This window comes from Dicentrarchus labrax, unplaced genomic scaffold (genome assembly GCF_905237075.1).
Source record: "Dicentrarchus labrax unplaced genomic scaffold, dlabrax2021, whole genome shotgun sequence".
Classification (NCBI taxonomy): domain Eukaryota; kingdom Metazoa; phylum Chordata; class Actinopteri; family Moronidae; genus Dicentrarchus; species Dicentrarchus labrax.
In genome coordinates, this window is record NW_026136712.1 from 22,309,538 (window position 1) to 22,328,524 (window position 18,987).

General features: G+C 38.5%; 4 protein-coding genes across 5 annotated transcripts in view; 3 read left to right on the top strand and 1 right to left on the bottom strand.

The window, feature by feature from the left end:
- The window catches only part of LOC127372976 (stonustoxin subunit beta-like), a 25,224-nt gene extending 12,597 nt beyond the window's left edge, over positions 1-12,627 (top strand). Inside the window, exons 1-4 of one of the 2 annotated variants that reach the window (XM_051416982.1) lie at positions 8,483-8,565; positions 8,789-8,888; positions 9,710-11,194; positions 11,311-12,627. In XM_051416982.1, the coding sequence (XP_051272942.1) occupies positions 8,798-8,888; positions 9,710-11,194; positions 11,311-11,852 (2,118 nt within the window). In that variant the 5' untranslated portion in view covers positions 8,483-8,565; positions 8,789-8,797 and the 3' untranslated portion in view covers positions 11,853-12,627. Of the gene's footprint in view, positions 1-8,482; positions 8,566-8,788; positions 8,889-9,709; positions 11,195-11,310 lie in introns of those variants that run through there. The other variant, XM_051416985.1, reaches the window with a different exon arrangement.
- Positions 1-18,987, top strand: part of LOC127372978 (stonustoxin subunit beta-like) — a 56,841-nt gene that overhangs the window by 12,892 nt on the left and 24,962 nt on the right. The window lies entirely within an intron of this gene.
- Positions 852-18,739, top strand: LOC127373008 (uncharacterized). The gene is made up of 2 exons (XM_051417066.1): positions 852-3,157; positions 16,325-18,739. The coding sequence occupies exon 2, from the start codon at positions 17,610-17,612 to the stop codon at positions 18,576-18,578; it is 969 nt and encodes a 322-aa protein (XP_051273026.1). The 5' UTR covers positions 852-3,157; positions 16,325-17,609; the 3' UTR covers positions 18,579-18,739.
- LOC127373010 (uncharacterized) overlaps positions 6,893-18,987 on the bottom strand; it is a 466,807-nt gene continuing 454,712 nt past the window's right edge. Inside the window, exon 2 of the mRNA XM_051417071.1 lies at positions 6,893-6,913. The gene's annotated coding sequence lies outside the window, so the exon portion shown is untranslated. The remainder of the gene's footprint in view (positions 6,914-18,987) is intronic.

An 18,987-nucleotide genomic window follows, 5' to 3' on the forward strand; every position in this document is an offset into this window, starting at 1 on the left:
TGTAGGACCTTGTCCTCGTCTTCCTCTACAAGAGACGCTTTATCTGTCTCTTAATTCAACAATCATCATATTATTTTGATTTTGTTCCACCAGGAGAGTTTTCAAGGCCTCCTCTTTCCCTTTGACCTTTTTGACCCAGGAGGGGAGGTAAGACTGTGGCGCCGACAGTCTCCTGCACAGAGAGCCTGGTTCTTTTCAGATTCTCAGATGGGATCTCTAAGGTATCAATATGTTTTATCCTCTTTAACAGAACACTGACTTCTCCACAGATCAGAACGACACCCTACACCTAAAGTAGATCGTGTGTGATAATTAAATGCCTTTTTGATTGTAAATCAGGGTTAGATATCCCTGAAATGTGTTTACATCTCTTTTAGTCTGACAGGTCCACCTCCAGAGAGAAACTCCTCTGGAATCCACATCTGGTATTCTGACACCCCTTCCTCTAAAGTGTAAATGACGATGTTTTCTGTTGATAGTGGACATTCCAATCTAGGAAGCAGTAACAACAGTTGCACGGATATAGATTTAGTTCTGTTGGAGTATTATGGTAAAATTTCATCTCCTCCTAATTAACAGATTGCCATCCAGCATGAGAAGGACGCAAATGTAATGTTTGTCTGATGTTTCTGTCATCAGATTGGACTAAGTTACAAAATCATGTGTAAAATGTCTGAATGTTTGATGGAGCCACAGCGCCACCTTTTGGTAAGGTTCTGGTATAGCGTAAGGTACTTTCAAAACGAACTTTGTTTGATAACTGTATAGTAATACAATAAGTAAATGCCTGACACATATTTGTTATAACAAGGATTAATCTAGCACTATACGAAATATGTACAGTCCATCAGTGCTGTTTTATGTGTGTGTTTAATGATTAATGATTTAATGATTTTAATCAAGTTCCACTTTTCCTTTACATTAAGTAATTTCGGTTATGTTATGTTAAAACATGTGAACTATGTATTAAGTCATGGTGGGTTCTGTGAACGGTGAATTATGATCTCGAAACTTTAAAACACGATAGGAGTAAGTTGATAAAGTTACGTATATCAAATTATCATCAGAGGAAGTGACGCGCGCGGTCAGCTCCTCTCGTCCAGTTCCGCCTCCAGAATAAAAGCTATAAGAGATAGACTCCGGTCACTCTTCGCTCCTCTCGCTTTTCTTCTCTCTCTTGTATCAACTCGTTATTTATTCTCGCTTTTTCTTTAATTTCCGTACTTTATTTTACTTCGTTTGCGACACGTGTTGATTTTTTCCTCAAGTAATAACTTGCCGTGCTGAAGTACTTTTCAAGTACTTTTATTTTGAAAGCTCAAGACACAAACGAATTTCTTCTTTTATATTTTTGTAGTCTTATCGTCAAGTATTGTCGCCTTTTCACAGAAAGTGAATTTAATCTAATTCTTGGACTTTCTTGGAGAATTCTCCAGCCCAGCGTTTCATCCTGCAGTTATTTTTAAACAAGAAGCTGAATTAGTTTACAGTCAAAGCTGAAGACCAACCACTCTAAGACATTCATCATCAGCCAGAAGGACGTCGCAGTAGTTGACTGCTCAAGAAGACGTATAAACGTTTCCAGCTGAATAAAGACATTATTCTCCAGCCACCTTGCCCCCCAACGCTCACTAGCGCACACAGCTGGGCCTTTTGGAGAGATTGCCACTGGAACCAGGGACTACAACTCCCTTCGGCCTGTTGGATCAGTGACGTAAAGCCGCAGTTGAGCTGAAAGCCAAGGACCTGGAATCATTCCAAGTTCCATCTACAAACAAAGGAGGCTGACTCTCCGGTACACAGCCGGATTCACACACATGAAGAAGAGCTGGTGTCTGTCTGTAAGCTTTGATTCCCATCTTTTACGTTTAAGAGAATTTTGGATTAGGGCCTCTCAGTTCTAAAATTTACTCTCGTAATATTTTAAACTTACTGCCGCATCGCAAAATCCACCATCGCTCCTGAATCACCTAATAGTAATAATTCATATATTGTCCACATATTCTGTTACTTGTTGTCATTTGTTTGTTTATCATTTCATGCTATTTACTCTGCATTAGTTTAGTTAATAAACATATATAACCGTATGTCCTTGTCGGTGCAGGTTTGATTTGATGCGGGGAAATCGATGAATCGTGTAAAAGAAATCACTACTTCAGAAATATGAGATTAAATATAGATTTTGAAACTTAATAAATTGATTTAAAATTGATTTGATTAGATCTGTGGAATAATTTCCTCCGGATTATTCCAGTAGCTAAACAACGGAGGTGGTGCCCCATTTACGAGTGTATTATTAATCCCCAGTGATTAATTACTAATAAAAATGAAAAAGTAAGTGTTTTCTTGTCCCTCATACTTCTCTTTTGTTCTATTAGCTCTTTGGTTATTTTGACCACCTTTCTAATGCAGGACGAGGCTGTTTAGATTGAAGGCTCTGTGAATATAGTTTGTGTTCAGGTCTTCATCGTTTAGATCTGTATTATACAATTTCCTTTAATTTTCTTTAATTAAACAACGTAAAACATTTTGTACTGTAAAGAACGTGGAAGTAACGAGACAGGCAACTGGAACAGCTGGAACAACCTAAACAGGAACAGGAACTTCTTGTTGTGTTCCAGAAATCAGGAGATATCGAGTTATGGTCATGGAATGTGAAACTTAGAAGATTGATGATGGTGGACACAAGAAGCTTTCTCTCTGATGAGAGACTTCCCGCGATCCTTTTGTTCCATATATTTAAACTTTAATAACACTTTACGTAACCCAGTAGATAGTTCATCTCTTAGTTTCATTTTATTCTCATTCTTACTTTCTGTTTGCTAAAAAATGTGTCAGTCAAAGTGAGGTTGCTCAGTATTGGTTCTTATTGGCTGTATCAGTCAATACAGATATCTGATTGGAGAGGGGAATTAAGTCCCACCCCCTCCAGGTTGACGTTCAGCAGCTCAGTCAAAGCGACAACCCGAGCAGACGAGTGAGTCGAGTCATAAACTAGTTAAGCTGAAACCAGTGAAAGTGGATAAATGAAATTAAGGCAACCTTGAGACGACACATAGGTGAAACTGAAGAGGTGATTCTATGACATGGTGAGCAGTGGCGTGCACAGACTTTTTGAAGGGCAGGGGCAGAAAGAAAAAAAGGGCACATATAGCAGGTCCTCACCACTGTAGAGGGCACTTTAGACACGTTTTACATGTTATACAAATGGCACATTATATAGCCTTAAAACAGACTCACTAGACAGACTACTCAGGTTAGTTTGCTGTTAGGATCAGCATCCACCAGAACTGTGTGGATTTCAACGATGGACTGTGAAGAACACACAGCGACATGGATGTATGAAGGAAATAATGTGTATGTACAGTATAGTTACCTTGTGTATACTGAGTAATTTCTATTTATTTTCCTTCCTTTTTTTATTTTTGTATTTTTTTTTTCTGGGGTATTGAGTACTACTGTGATTATATAATGTGACAATCAGTAAAAATATTGGAATGATAATTTAATTCAATTTGTTTTTAATCACAATTTAACCTCGCAAAGACAGAAATAACAAATAACAGAAAGACAGAAGTAGAGACTGGACTTGTTTGGGCAAACAAGAGAGGGATAGGGACGGGAAGAAGAGATCTGTAACTGAAACTAACATTAATTTGATACTAATGCCATGTACTTCAGTCTAATCAGTGTGGCTCATCAGTGAAGAGTACGGAGCTGCACTGCAGCCTGGAGGTCTGCTAACAATGACAACCAGAGATTAACCTGCAAATGTTAGGATGTTAACAGATAATTAAGTTGATATTCAATGGAAAGAAATTTGTGGAAAACTAAAACTTCAGTGCCTCACTGTGTCCCTTCTTAAGTGCTGTTCTCTTGGATTTATTAATTTGGAAAACAACCTGTGGGTAGTGGACATGGACCTGGCGAAGGGATATTCATTTATATATTAATGGATGTGAACACCATCAAATTAAAGCTCACATCCAGCATTGTGACCTCACCGTCACTGTTTCATTTCAGCTGGAGTCCAGAGCCAACGGCAAATAATACAGACTGCACTTAAAGTGATAATATAAGCAATTAGTTCCCAGTACAGGTATGCTGACTGATTTGGTTTCAGTGCACTCAGTTTTAAAGTGCAAACTTTTTATTCATCCAATCAATATGGAACCTGTGTCCGTTGTGTAAGACCTATGTTGGCAGATAGAGACTGTGCACTCTGCTATATTCTCAACCCATGTTGCACATGTTTGGTTCAGTAAACTTGATAATGAATTATATTGACCTGCTGTCTGCTCCTCATTGACTGAAGTCTGCAGCTCGACTGAACTTCAAACCTTAAACTCAATCCAGCCCTTCATTTGGAAATCGTGTCCTCTTCCTCAGCGACAGACATGCTGGCTAATGCACCTTTTTTTTGTGTGTGTTGTGACACAAATTGATTCTGTCCATGCAGGGAATCTTTAATTCACACTTTTAACCAACTTTTAATGTAATATTAAAGCCCCCCTCCACTCACAAATCTGTTTTTCTTCTTGTTCCTACAGTTGGATGTTTGATCTTCACAGTGCAGAATGATGTAGTTTGACTCTAGAAGGATGTTTGATCTGCAAAGTTTCTCTGTGCTCACTGGTAGTTGGGGTTTTAAGGGGCGGGGCCTAAGGGCATCATTTGTGAAATCACAAATACTTAATGATGAACTACATTTGGATATTCATAGACTGGAATTTTTAAAGAAGTCAAATTAGTAGATGTATGTTTTAAGGGTTTTAATGTGAAGTATAATTTATAGCAGAAAAACACACAACAGACTCACATTATTGTTCCAAGCGATTTGACAACCCCAGTTGAAATACCTCTGTTATAAATATGGACAGCTGCACACATGCATTTATTATTATTAAACCAAATTAAATAATAATAATTATTTTTTATTATTTATTACTTTATACAACTCTGCTAGCACACAAGACAAAAACACAAGACAACAGCAAGCCAAGCTAATATTACTGACTAGTCCAACAGCAAGAAGTTCTGCTCGCCGTCTGTCTGCAGCCTTTTATTTCACCAAATGACACAAAGCCAGTCCCACATTTGCTCTCGTGTTGAGGCAGATGTTCTCAAAGACTTGTATGATACGATTGTATCTCATTTGTATGAATATGAGAAAATGTGATGATGATGATGAGCTCTGTCTTCGGTGCTGGCTTCGTTGTAAGATGACCAACAAATTTTATTTTACTTTTATTTTACTTCATAATGATTTATTAGTTCAAAATGTATTGGAGACACAACCAGTGTCCTAAAATTACATGTGTGTCCATCTTTCCTGGCTAATACCACCCACAGCTTAATCAAGCCTGTAAAAACACATTTCATAGTGTGATCTAATACCAGAGTGTGCAGTCAGCGCTACTCTCTCTCCTTTATCTAACTACAGCAGCATGAGTAAAATGCTGTAATATATATTGTTGCTGAGCCTCATTATGTGGATAATGTGGGCCAACATTACAATAAGAGCAAGACAAATATATTCATTGCTGTGCTTTAACTTATTGCTCTGGAAGTTGTTCAGGGTGAAAAATAGATATAGAGCTTGGTAAACTTACCAACACATACTGAAATTACATTTAAATTCAACAAAAATAAGAATAATAAAAAACATAGATAAGCAATGAACACTGTAAAACATAACAATTGTGGTGGCAGAAGAAATCGACAGCAGCCGAAGATCTTTAACAAATTAGACTTTTATTGCATGTAATAAAAGCCTGAGTAAATTCTGCAGAGAAAGACACAGTACAGGAGAAAGGACAGCTCATTTAGACTGCGTGAGAAACATGTACAAACAGAGTAATCAGTCTCATCACATGTCCTTATCTAATACCTTCCCTGGATCTCTGGAACATAAGAGACGAAATTCCTGGTGTTTTTGCCAAACCTAATGTTGTTGACCTGAGCCCAGTTCTTAAGAAATCTCCCATGGAGACAGAATAAACACAAAGTTAAAAATAAGCCACACATGACCTCAATGGATTACATATAATGTCCTCACTTACAGCAAATGTGAATATTGTGTGAATTTTTCACACAATTGTGAAGCGATGTCTGTTTCTGATGACGCCGACAGCTGATGATGTGATCTGACAGCTGTCAGTGGGCTTTAACAGCTGTAGAGACAGTTAGTGGAGTTTGTTCTTGTTCTTTTATTTAATGCTTCTCAGCTGAGGAGGCCTATAAGCAGAGTTGGAGTCTATTTACTTTGGTACAGATCAGAGAATGAGTTATTTCATTGCACTTACCCTTTGGGTGGGTATTTCAAAAATGTGCTTTTGTTCCAGCAGATACACAAAACATACACACATACATTATTTAGTTTTCTAAGATTAAACTTCCTGGCCTAAGTAAAGTTCCTTCTGCGAAATACAGATGGCTATCTGGAGAATGCCTTCTCTTGTTTCTCAGGTTTCTGCCTTTTAACAGGCAGATTTTCCTTGCCCTTGTCGCCAAGTGCTTGCTTATGGTGGTACTGTTGGGTCTCTGTAAATGCTATAACGAGTTTGGTCTAGACCTGCTCTATTTGAAAAGTGTCCTGAGATAACTTCTGTTATGAATTGGCGCTATACAAATAAAATTGAATTGAAAAATTGAATTGAAATTGAATTGTTCTTATCATATCATCATGCTCATCCCATGGTGCATTGAGCTCCTCTCTTCCTCTCTCCTAGGGGGACAATGAGCAGTGATTATAGTAATATTAGTAACTGCAGTAGTAATAATAATAATAATAATAATAATAAAAATAATAATAATAATATTTCTGTAATATTAGCAATGGGAGTCAAGCAGGACCATGGCAGGAGGCTCCACCAGGATCCATGAGAACCTGCGAGACGAGAAAGCACAAGAACTCTGGGGAAGAAGTGAAGTGCATCGTTGTTCTTCATGTTCATCTTCTTCATGTTCATCATCATCAGTCACCACTATTAGTGTGGTTGTTGCGACTGTTGTTAATAATAATAATAATGTTATTAAGTGTTGGGTCTAGACCTGCTCTATTTGAAAAGTGTCCTAAGATAACTTCTGTTATGAATTGGCATAGACACTTGAGGTGGTTCTGATAGAAAGGTGTCAGAACACATCGTCATTGGCATTGTCTTTGTTAAACGGCTGTTAAAATATATATACGTATATTCAAATAATTAAATGATCACATATATATCACAAACACTCACCAACCAGTCGACTAATTGCTTGAACTAACAACTAGTTGACTAGGAAAATCTTCGGGCCGGTCATAAATCCAGACAGCCCTACAAAGTACATTGCACCTTAATGAGACCACAGTGCCAATCAACAAAGATCTTTGCGCTTTCACTCTCCAACCGAGACAGAGAGGATCAGGTGTTACATATGGAGAGTAGACATGGCAGCTCCTCTACCTCTGAATCTGTGTTAAAATTGGTTTGGTGGAAATCATTCACAATTATTTAATAGAAAGGTCATGAAAGTTCTGCAGTGCCAACACAAAGTCTCATAATCTATATAAAAAATGTCTACACCAGCCCTAACACGTTTGCCCTCTTCTCTAGCTCCCATACAGTTAAGTCCAACATGAATGACTGCACAGATAAGTTTGTTTTGTCTTGCCTGTTTATGCACGAGTGCAAGTATGTGAGGGTTTGTGATTGTTTCTAAAAGATATTGGCTTCTTGCTAAAATGCAGACCCTGTGATAACCCCTTTAGTCGGAGTTTCTCAGTCATCACTTTTTCCCCTCACAATGGTCTATGGCTGCAATTTCAATGGCTCACAAACTGTAACCTATATAGTGTAGACAGAGCTCTACAGCACTTGGTGGGGATGTTTATTTCCACAGGATGCCAGAATACGTTTGTGATATTCATTTACTTAGTCAAATATATAGATTTTTTTAACAGCTGTCTGTTCATTTACAAAGACCATGCCAATGAGGATATGGAATTATGGCGGTTTATTGCATAAAATGGATAAAGGTAAACCAAAATAATACACAGTAGGAGGATTTAGGGATGAAGGACGAGGGAAGTAGTGTAAGGGTTGGGAGTCGAGGGGATGAAGAGGTATGGTGTCCCCTTCAAAGTGACCAAGTGGGCCAAGATAATAATAATAAATGAATAATAATGAACTCCTTTTTAAAAACATAAATGAATAAAAGTCTAGTAGATTAGTAGAATAATCCTATAAGATATTTGTTAAATACAATCCAGAAACCCAACCATGGAAATACTATTGTATGTTGCATACACGTGAATTATAGAAGCCAGGGGTGGTAGTAAATGAACAGTTACCATCACCAACATCCAGAGTAAACATGTTTTGTTTCATTTCATTTCACTTCAGTTATTAACAATTTGGCATGTTGAGACGTGTTACATAAAAAAAGGTTGTTCACATCTGGAGGGGTGTCACGGGAGGAGTCAGCAGAAGATATAAGTAATCTTGCAGCATCACAATACATCAGCCTGACCGCTCCACTTGGAAGACTTGCACACAGCTCAAGTGATCTCCACAACTTCTCCAGGTGAGGAAAAACTGGGCGGACAGAGACAGAAGGTGAAAAAAACAGAAATATCTTCAGACTTTTATTGAAGAAGTCAGACTGGTGTCTACAGTAAAATACTGCATTTCTGTGCACAGTCTGTTGTCCTGTCTGTTTCTGTGAAAAAGGAGAGTTGACAACCAGTATTTTAATATATACAAATTCATACAACAGGTGAAAGTTTAATTTAAGTATTTCTCAACAGATTGAAGAAATGGCTTCAAATATCACGGTGGTTGCCGCTCTGGGTCGACCTTTCACCCTAGGAATGCTCTATGATGCGCGGAAAGATGAACTGATTCCAGGTAAGTCTAGATATAGACTACATTCTTATTAAAGACATATTCTTGTCATGGCTATGCTTGCAGGAACTTTAAAAATGATTTCATAAAGTGGTAATACTATCTTAAACTAACCTATTTAACATTCATACGTAGTGTATAATTAGAATTTGCAAAAGCCTTGTAATTATTTCATGTAGTGCAGTCAGACAACTCACGTTTGAAAAGTTTATTCCAGCAGTATAGCATAGTTACATTTTGGCATCTAGGCTCCAACCTCATCATTCCCTGCAGATATGTTTACATAGAGATATTGGGGAGTGATAAGCAAATACCTTAACCCCTAGCCGGAGCCTACAGGTGGATGCTGGGGTGGTGGTGGGGCTTACAGAGCAGCAGGCAGCAATACAGATGCAGGGCAACAGCGGCATTGACAGAGTAGAGGGAGAGCTGGGAAATTTTGCAGTTTAAATAGATCGCCAGATTGGAAGGGTGCGCTTGGTTGGTGATTATGGAGTGAGGCATGTGTGTATAGCAGTGCATCTCAAGTTGACTGCCTGAACTAGCTTGCAGGCTTCGATCCATTTGTGACCATATATTAGTTAACAATTTAGGGATGTTGACATATTAGTTGACAATATTTTATACTGTGATAATTAAGAAATTTGAATTGTCATGGTCACATTATAACTGTGAAACCATTTTACAGCTTGTAGAAGCTGTAAAACCCTATAGGGTTGGCCTGTGAAACCAGTTTCTGAATTATTCTGCATTGTGTGACTTTAGATTAACAAAACTCCTGCTTTATCAGATCTGATGAGACTGATGTTCTCCAATTTCTTTAGGTTTGACATTATGGGACGATAAAACTCTGCAAGACAACATAACTGAATTTGCTCATCCCAGCAGTAAATTTGAAATTTCTACATCTGACTCCCTTGAATCCAAGTCCTTTCTGCTGGATATTGATGCTTCTCTGAAGGCCAGTTTCATGGGTGGACTGATTGAAGTTGGAGGATCTGCCAGGTATCTGAATGATACGAAGAAATACAAGAATCAGAGCAGAGTGACGTTTCAGTACAACGCTACCACCACCTTCAAGCAGTTGTCAATGTGTGAAAGTTGTACAATTGACCCTGGAACAATGGGCAAGCAAAAGATAGATATTATTCAAAAGGGCTTTGCAACACATGTAGTCACTGGCATCCTTTATGGGGCAGATGCTGTGTTTGTGTTTGACAGTGAGAAATTAGATGTCAGCAATGTTCAGAACATCCAGGCCGGCATGGAAGCTGTGATAAAGAAGATCCCCAAATTAGACATTCAGGGAAAAGTTGACATCAAGCTGACTGATGAAGAAAAAGACCTGACCAAGAACTTATCCTGCAAATTCTACGGAGACTTCATTCTTGAAAGAAACCCTGCAACATTTGAAGAGGCAGTAGAGACCTATGCAGAACTACCAAAGCTACTAAAAGAAAGGAAAGAGAATGCTGTTCCACTGAAGGTTTGGCTGATGCCACTAAAACATTTTGACAGTAGTGCTGCTAAGTTGGAGAAAGGGATCAGTGTTGAACTAGTGAGGAAGGCGCAGTATGCTCTAGAAGATTTAAAGCAAATAAAAATGAGATGCAACGATTGTCTGGTCGACAGAATTGTAGAGAATTTTCCACACATTCAAGAAGAGTTAAGCAGATTCCAAAAAATGTGTAATCATTATGAATCTGACCTCAAGCAGACCTTGGCGAAGGACCTTCCCTCCATCCGTGAAGGTAAAGAAGAAGAAGAGACCTCAGAAGTTCAAAAACTCTTTGAAGACAGAGACAAGTCACCATTCAGTAATGAAAAACTAAACAGCTGGCTGGATGATAAAGAGAGAGAAATCAACATCATCAGGTCCTGTGTAGAAACAATGCAGGGAGCAAAGATCGTCCAAACTCAGTCAGAGCTGGACAGAGAGGTTCTTGCTCCAGGTGTGGAGGATGCTCTGTGCTTTGTTTTCACCTCTATGCAAAGGGGGGATACCTTTCTTGATGTGATGGCTGACTACTTGAAGTCACCTAAATTAGGAAGTACCAATGAAGGCCAGTGGTACTACTCAGATGAAGTTTTAATCAAAATGAGAGAGAAAGCCAAACTTATAGATTCATTCGCAAAAGCACTCAAGAACAACAGTCGGTTCTGTTTTCTCGTAGCAGCTGCAGCAAATAAGAAATACACCGGAGCAACCATCTATCATTACAAAGACGGCATTCTGGCCACTGATGGTTTTACAAAGTGTGACATCCCTGATGTTGAGACTGTCACGGACAGAAGAGATTTGATCTGGTGTAAGTCATTTTCCATGCTTTTTGAGTCACAAATATAATAATGTATTAAGTAATCCAGAAACCTGTTTGACTCTCACAATGACTAATAACACATCTTGGTTTGATTTCTCCATCAGATGCCTGTGATCTCACCCTGGACCCAAACACTGCAAACAACTACCTCACTCTGTCTGAGGGAAACAAAAAGGCAAAATATGGAACATGGCAGACATACCCTGATTACCCAGAGAGGTTTGATAAACTTCCTCAGGTGTTGTGCAGAGAGAGGTTAACTGGGCGTCATTACTGGGAGGTAGAGTGGAGTAATGGTTATTATGATGATGTTGGTGTAGGTGTTACATACCAAAGAATTGGCAGGGAAGGAGGGAATGCATCGAGCGAGCTTGGACAAAATGACATATCCTGGTATTTTGGCCACAGTTACGGGCTTCATGCATGGCATAATGGTAAGAAGTGTTGTGGCCCTCTTCCCTATGCTGACTGCAACAGAGTTGGCATGTTTCTTGACTGGCCTGCTGGCACTCTGTCCTTCTACCGCGTTTCTTCTAACACGCTGAGTCACCTCCACACCTTTCGCACCAAGTTCACTGAGCCTGTCTACCCAGGCTTCCATGTTAAAAAACAAGACGATTATGTGTACCTGCATCTAGCCGAATAAGAGCAATGACAAATACTTGTTAGATCTTGGTCTGTAGGGATATGGGTTTTGATTTAAACTTTGAAGAGCCACTAAACACGCAATTTTAGCTTGAACTTTGAACATGTGTCCTTTCACAAATTCAATTCATTTAAACCCAGAGGGATCAGGATCATTGGTTTTAATAAAGTAATGTACATGTAATTTCTATGTATTAGTTCATGATGATTCTATGTATAGCCTTCTTCTCAGGCTGGTTTGTGCTTCACAACTTTACAATCAGTTTGCATTGCTTGATATGTCAATGATATGTTTTTAATTGTAACTTACTATTCTAATTCCTGATACTAAAAGACATGATCTTATACTGATAAAAAGTGCTTTGTTAACACTACTATGTTGAAACAGCTGCTAATACTACTTGTATAATGTTGATTTATTGGCTTTATTGAATGTGAGATGTTGATTATGTTAGGGCATAAGGATTCTAAAGTGCAAATACTTGAATTAAGCATTTGTTCCTTTTCTACTTCGTGCAGCATCTTAAATAGTTATCTTTTCGGGGTAGAAGAGCAATCTTTTGGTTTTCTTTTTGTCAAGACTGTATCTGAACCTTGAGCTAGGGTTCAATTAATGGCTTTAGTGCTCTGAGGACGGAATCACTGTCACCATTTTGTTAGATGTTAAGTACACTGCTGAGGTTTATAGAGCTGAAGCAATGTCAGATTCCTGTGAAACTGCAACACCTGTTGGAAATGTTGAGCAGAATATTCAATAAAGTAGAGAGCTGAGTTTACCACTGTGCGCTACTTTATTTCCTGTAGATTTAAAAGTTGACTGTACCAAAGGTTATAAGCTCATTTATGAACATATGTCAATGCAAAAAAAACACTAAAATATTCATCCTCAGAGGACAATATATAACTTTCCTTCTTCATAATATTGTAATAACACAGAGGAAAGTTATATTTGCTCCCACATGGATGTTAACATGATTCAATTCAATTCAATTCAATTTTATTTGTATAGCGCCAATTCATTCAACAGAAGTTATCTCAGGACACTTTTCAAATAGAGCAGGTCTAGACCGAACTCTTTAAAACATGATGGACTCAGAAAGTGGAAGCTAGTTAGCCAAGCTTGCTAATGTAAGTACTGATTCACCCTCCATGTTACTTTTTGTTCATGCTGTTCAACAGTCATCAGCAGCTCCTGTGTTCATCTCACATTATACATATTACTATATATTGTATTATATGCTATTTTATTGATCATTATCCTACTTTACTTAGGAATATAGGGAAACTGTACCATAGGTTGTTTTTTTCGTACAAATTGGCTATTATGTAACCATACATAATAAACATGAATGTTCACTAACTTAGGGTATGACTATTACTATATAGAATTTTCTAATTCCAATGTATTGTATATGTTTTCCTTATTCTTTACCTTCCCCTGCTTGTTGTACCTGCATATGGTTTTCTAAATGTAATTTATAACTCAGTGTCAGTTGTGTGGTTTCATTTCTGCTTACATTATTGCTCTACAGTATACAAAGGTTTCAAATACTACTTTTCTCCACCTTTTCTCCACTATTATAACAGGGACGGCTGTATAAAAAGATACATATAAATACCCCACAGTTACAGTTTTAATCTTTAATTGGTTACAGTGAATAATTAAGTTAGTGAGTGTTTGACATTTTCAAATTGATATCATGATATAATAAAGTCATTTTTTTGTAATTACAGCTTATGTCACGACAAGGGGCCTGCCATTTTGACTTTGCTAAATAGGAAACTTTTAATTCCTGCATTGCACTGACGATCCACTAGAGGGAAGTTTACAAGTGATTGTAGATCTACCTCCACAATCACTTAGTGTCAGTATAGTTCAAGAGTTAAAAATACCAACTGGACAGAGGAGTTTCATGTTTTGCAGGTAATGCTGATACACCAACATGGCAACCATGACCAGACAAGTCTTATACAAGTCCTCTGATGAGTATTTTGTATAGTTTGTCATATTGTTGAGATAATTATTTCAATTACACTCACACTCATTGACCCTTAGACTTCATAGTCTACATGTTTACACAGAAGACAGGTCTTTGGATGCATGTCTTTATGTATTTCTTCTGATCTTCAGGTTTTGATCTTTGTTTTCCCACCATAAACTGGGCTCAGACTACAACAATTTGGGGCCAACCTCTGATTGACCCCTCCCAACAACTGGAGAAAAAATCTAGTCAGGGACCTTGCTCTGTACCAGTGTTCTACCCAAATTATCCTGTATTGTGAGGGCTCTACAGATGATAACGTCCGTTCCGAAGTAATACATTAGTAAACCTTTTTTGAGACTATGTGTAAAGGAAACACTGCTGTCAAAAAGAAACTTATTTGTGCAAAGTGTAAAGTTGAGTATAAGTGCAAACCAAATGTTATTACACTTTTGTTCATATAGCAGTACTTTTAAAATAAAAGTGCGCAATACACTACTTTTGAATTCGATTACTGAATTTTAAAAATTAAATAAAAAATGTAAACCTTTGCCCAGCACTAGTATTAATGAATAATAACATTCTTTCTTAGTGAAGTAAATTCACAAGTAATCTGTGGTAAAGTCCAGGTTGACTTACATATAATTTTTAGCTTTGTCAAGTAAAGTCTGAAGTCATCAAATTTGACTCAAGTCACACGACTTGGACTCGAGAAGGTTTATAGCTAGTATCCATCACTGCACTGTCACTGTACATTGTGGTGGAATCCCTGCAGGGAAATTCATTCTTGTGGTGACCAACAAGTAAGACTGAAAGAGACATTCACCAAGGGACTGTACCTTTAAGGGAGAGGTGTGATGGGATGCCGGTTCCGGGTTAACGTTGTGTGGCCGTTTCTGACCTCACTCGCGTGTCAGTGTGTTATGATATTGAAGTGGAGAGTAAAGCTGACTCGATGCATCTCCGTCTCTTGTCTCCTCACTTATTGCACTCCACATTCTCTTGATTTGACTAATCCTACACCTCAGTTCAAACTACCAAGCTGAGCAGCATGTGTGTGCGGTAGAACATCTTGCTTTTTATGTCGGCATCCATGTTAACAGATTGGAGCAGTCACACTGCCTGAGTTGCATGTGTCATGTGCACCTCATGCACATCTCAGCTGTGGCAATGCAGCATATGTGTTTGGAGCATGGGGCATATTGTGGTAAGGCTAGGCACTCGTGGTGAGATCTCCACTCTTGATGCATGTGAGTAAAAGCACTGGGACACATCTGCAGAATGCACCTTTTGCTGTAAGGATTGCTGTGTTTCACTCAAGGTGAATAAGAGGGAGCACCCCTCTCCTCAGTGTAGTCTGCCTCTCCATTAGTGGCCTGAGATCATGCTCCTTAGTTTTGGTTACTTTAGGTTGGACTTATTATTTTGCTTATTGATATTGTTAATTAAGGGTTTTAGATATTGTATTAGGTAATTTTTATTTAGAGTAATTGTAATAATGTATTTTTAATCACATTGTGTATTTACATTTTTTCTTTGCTTCTTAAACATCTTTATTTTTCAGCAGCTCCAGTCCCTGCTTTTGTTTTTAGTATTTCAATAAAACATTTGGTTAATTGGGAAAGAGTCTTACATCAGAAATTAGCCTGAGTGCCCTTATTAACTATCCAAATAATATTTAAGGTTAGAGGTTATTTAAGTATTTTCTTGTGGCGCAATTCTCCAGGTGTCGTTGTTGGTCCTTTCCCTATCTCCCCTTTACTGCCCTTAGCATAGTATAGCCCTACATATTTTTATACATATTTTTGATGGGAGGAACCACAGCCACCCAAATGTGGATAAATGATTGTGTAAATAGAGTGGTGGTTGGTAATACAGAGGAATCTGTAATACAGTGGAAATTCACTGCTCATAAAAGTATATTACAGTATAACACCAAATCAGTTAAATTTTAGGGATATCAATCTGTACATTTAGAAAGCACAAGTAATTGTGTGATGGCGACAACCAGTGCAATTGCCAGGCAAAAGCAAAACAACCCAAAAAAGTGGCAGATCATTGAATTTTCAGTGTAAATTTGGAAGTGACCAGTTAGGATTATGTCCCCATCACAAATATCTTCTTTACAGAATTTAACTCATTCTTACTTTGTTTGCTAAAAAATGTGTCAGTCAAAGTGAGGTTGCTCAGTATTGGTTCTTATTGGCTGTATCAGTCAATACAGATATCTGATTGGAGAGGGGAATTAAGTCCCACCCCCTCCAGGTTGACGTTCAGCAGCTCAGTCAAAGCGACAACCCGAGCAGACGAGTGAGTCGAGTCATAAACTAGTTAAGCTGAAACCAGTGAAAGTGGATAAATGAAATTAAGGCAACCTTGAGACGACACATAGGTGAAACTGAAGAGGTGATTCTATGACATGGTGAGCAGTGGCGTGCACAGACTTTTTGAAGGGCAGGGGCGGAAAGAAAAAAAAGGGCACATATAGCAGGTCCTCACCACTGTAGAGGGCACTTTAGACATGTTTTTACATGTTATACAAATGGCACATTATATAGCCTTAAAACAGACTAACTAGACAGACTACTCAGGTTAGTTTGCTGTTAGGATCAGCATCCACCAGAACTGTGTGGATTTCAACGATGGACTGTGAAGAACACACAGAGACATGGATGTATGAAGGAAATAAATCCCTAGGGCGTCTTGGGGTCTTCCCCAGAACATTTTCAACTAAGTAGATGCCATTTCCTGTATTCTAGTGCATTTTAACACCATATTAGCACCAGATAATCCAAACTACTTCTATGAGATATAGTTCTGGCTCAGTATAGATCAACAAAGGGCCCAACATAGAAGTAAAAAAATCAACAATTCAAGAAGAGTCTTATAGAGAATCAGACAATGTGCATTCCTGAATGCTGTGTTTTCAACAGCAACAAAAGAAATTGAATTAAAATAAAACAATATCAAAGCTTAAGCCATAGTTGTTGAAAAGGTGTGAGACACATTTACTGCTCCGTGGAATAAACTGGGGCTCATTCATGTCTCTAAAATTAGCTAGCCTAAATGTATCTAGCCTTCACAAAATTCAGGAAATCTGCTTTGTACAGATGACTGCATTATCTATTTTTATTGCAAAGTGTATCATAATATACACTAAAGCTACATTCACAGTTTATAATGCTCACCCAGCTCTGTTCTACTTAGCTGATCATCACACTGGTCTCTCTCTCTCCCTCTCAACTAGCTGCTAGCATTAGCCACTAGCCTACTCAATAGCATTAGCCTACTAACAAGACTTTCTGTCCTTAACTTGCAAGCTGAAGTTTAAAAGGCATTTTCAAGAAAGAATTTTTAAAAATTATCCCAGATGCTTTGCCCGGCGGGGAGTCAACTTACAGTGCATACGGAAAGTATTCACAGCGCTTCACTTTCTCCACATTTTGTTATGTTACAGCCTTATTCCAAAATGGATTCAATTCATTTTTTTCCTCAAAATTCTACACATAATACCCCATAATGACAACTTAAAAAAAGTTTGCTTGAGATTTTTGAAAATTTCTTAAAAATAAAAAACGAAGAAATCACTTGTACATACTTATTCACAGCCTTTGCGATCAAGCTCAAAATTGAGGTTAGGTGCATTCTGTTTCCACTGATCATCCTTGAGATGTTTCTGCTGCTTAATTGGAGTCCACCTGTGGTAAATTCAGTTGAATGGACAGGATTTGGAAAGGCACACACCTGTCTATATAAGGTCCCACAGTTAACAGTGCATGTCAGACCACAAAACAAGCATGAAGTCAAAGGAATTGTCTGTAGACCTCCAAGACAGGATTGTCTCGAGGCACAGATCTCGGGAAGGGTACAGAAAATGTTCTGCTGCTTTAAAGGTCCCAATGAGCACAGTGGCCTCCATCATCCGTAAATGGAAGAAGTTTGGACCCACCAGGACTCTTCCTAGAGCTGGCCGTCCCTTTAAACTGAGTGATCGGGGGAGAAGGGCTTTAGTTAGGGAGGTGACCAATAACCTGATGGTCACCCTGACAGAGCTCCAGGGTTCCTCTGTGGAGAGAGGAGAACCTTCCAGAAGGACAACTATCGCTGCAGCACTCCACCAATCAGGCCTGTATGGTAGAGTGGCCAGACGGAAGCCACTCCTTAGTAAAAGGCACAGGGCAGCCCGCCTGGAGTTTGCCAAAAAGCACCTGAAAGACTCTCAGACCATGAGAAACAAAATTCTCTGGTCTGATGAGACAAAGATCGAACTCTTTGGCGTGAATGCCAAGCGTTATGTTTGGAGGACACCAGGCACCGCTCATCACCTGGCCAATGCCATCCCTACAGGGAAGCATGGTGGTGGCAGCATCATGCTGTGGGGATGTTTTTCAGTGGCAGGAACTGGGAGACACGTCATGATTGAGGGAAAGAAGATAGCCCTGAAACAAAAAACTGGGCGTCATTACTGGGAGGTAGAGTGGAGTAATGGTTCTAATGACTCTGTTTACATACTTGCTGGATACAAGGAAGTTCAAAGAAAAGGAAAAGGTCCACAGACTGAGCTTGGATATAATACTATATCGTGGTGTTTTGGCAAAAGAACAGATGAACAACTACTGAAGGCAATTCACGATAATAACAAATGGAGTTTTTCTACCTCTGCTGGCTTCATTAGTGTTGGGGTTTATCTGGACTGGCCTGGAGGCACTCTGTCACCTCTACACCTTTCAGACCAGATTCACTGAACCTCTTTACCCAGGCTTATGGGCTCACGAGTATGACAACTATGCGTATCTTTGTCCAGTCCAGTTGAATAAGAGCAATGACAAAGACTTGTCAGATTCTTGGCCCGAGCAACTTAACACTCAAATACATTTCAAAAATTCAAAAATGTATTCAAACCCAGAGGGACCAAGATAATTTATGGTATAAAAACATGACCGAATATTAGGGATTCAATCAATCGAAATATTATAAAAATCACAATATGGCCAAGTGCAATATGTAAATCACAGACATCAAAGTCGGACCTTACTAAGCTCCATTAATTAATCATATTCTTATGTGAGAGTCACTATTAACATATTTTTTGGGATGTTAGGCATATTGCTGATTTCTATAGAGCTGAACAATGTAATTTTCTATAAAATATAT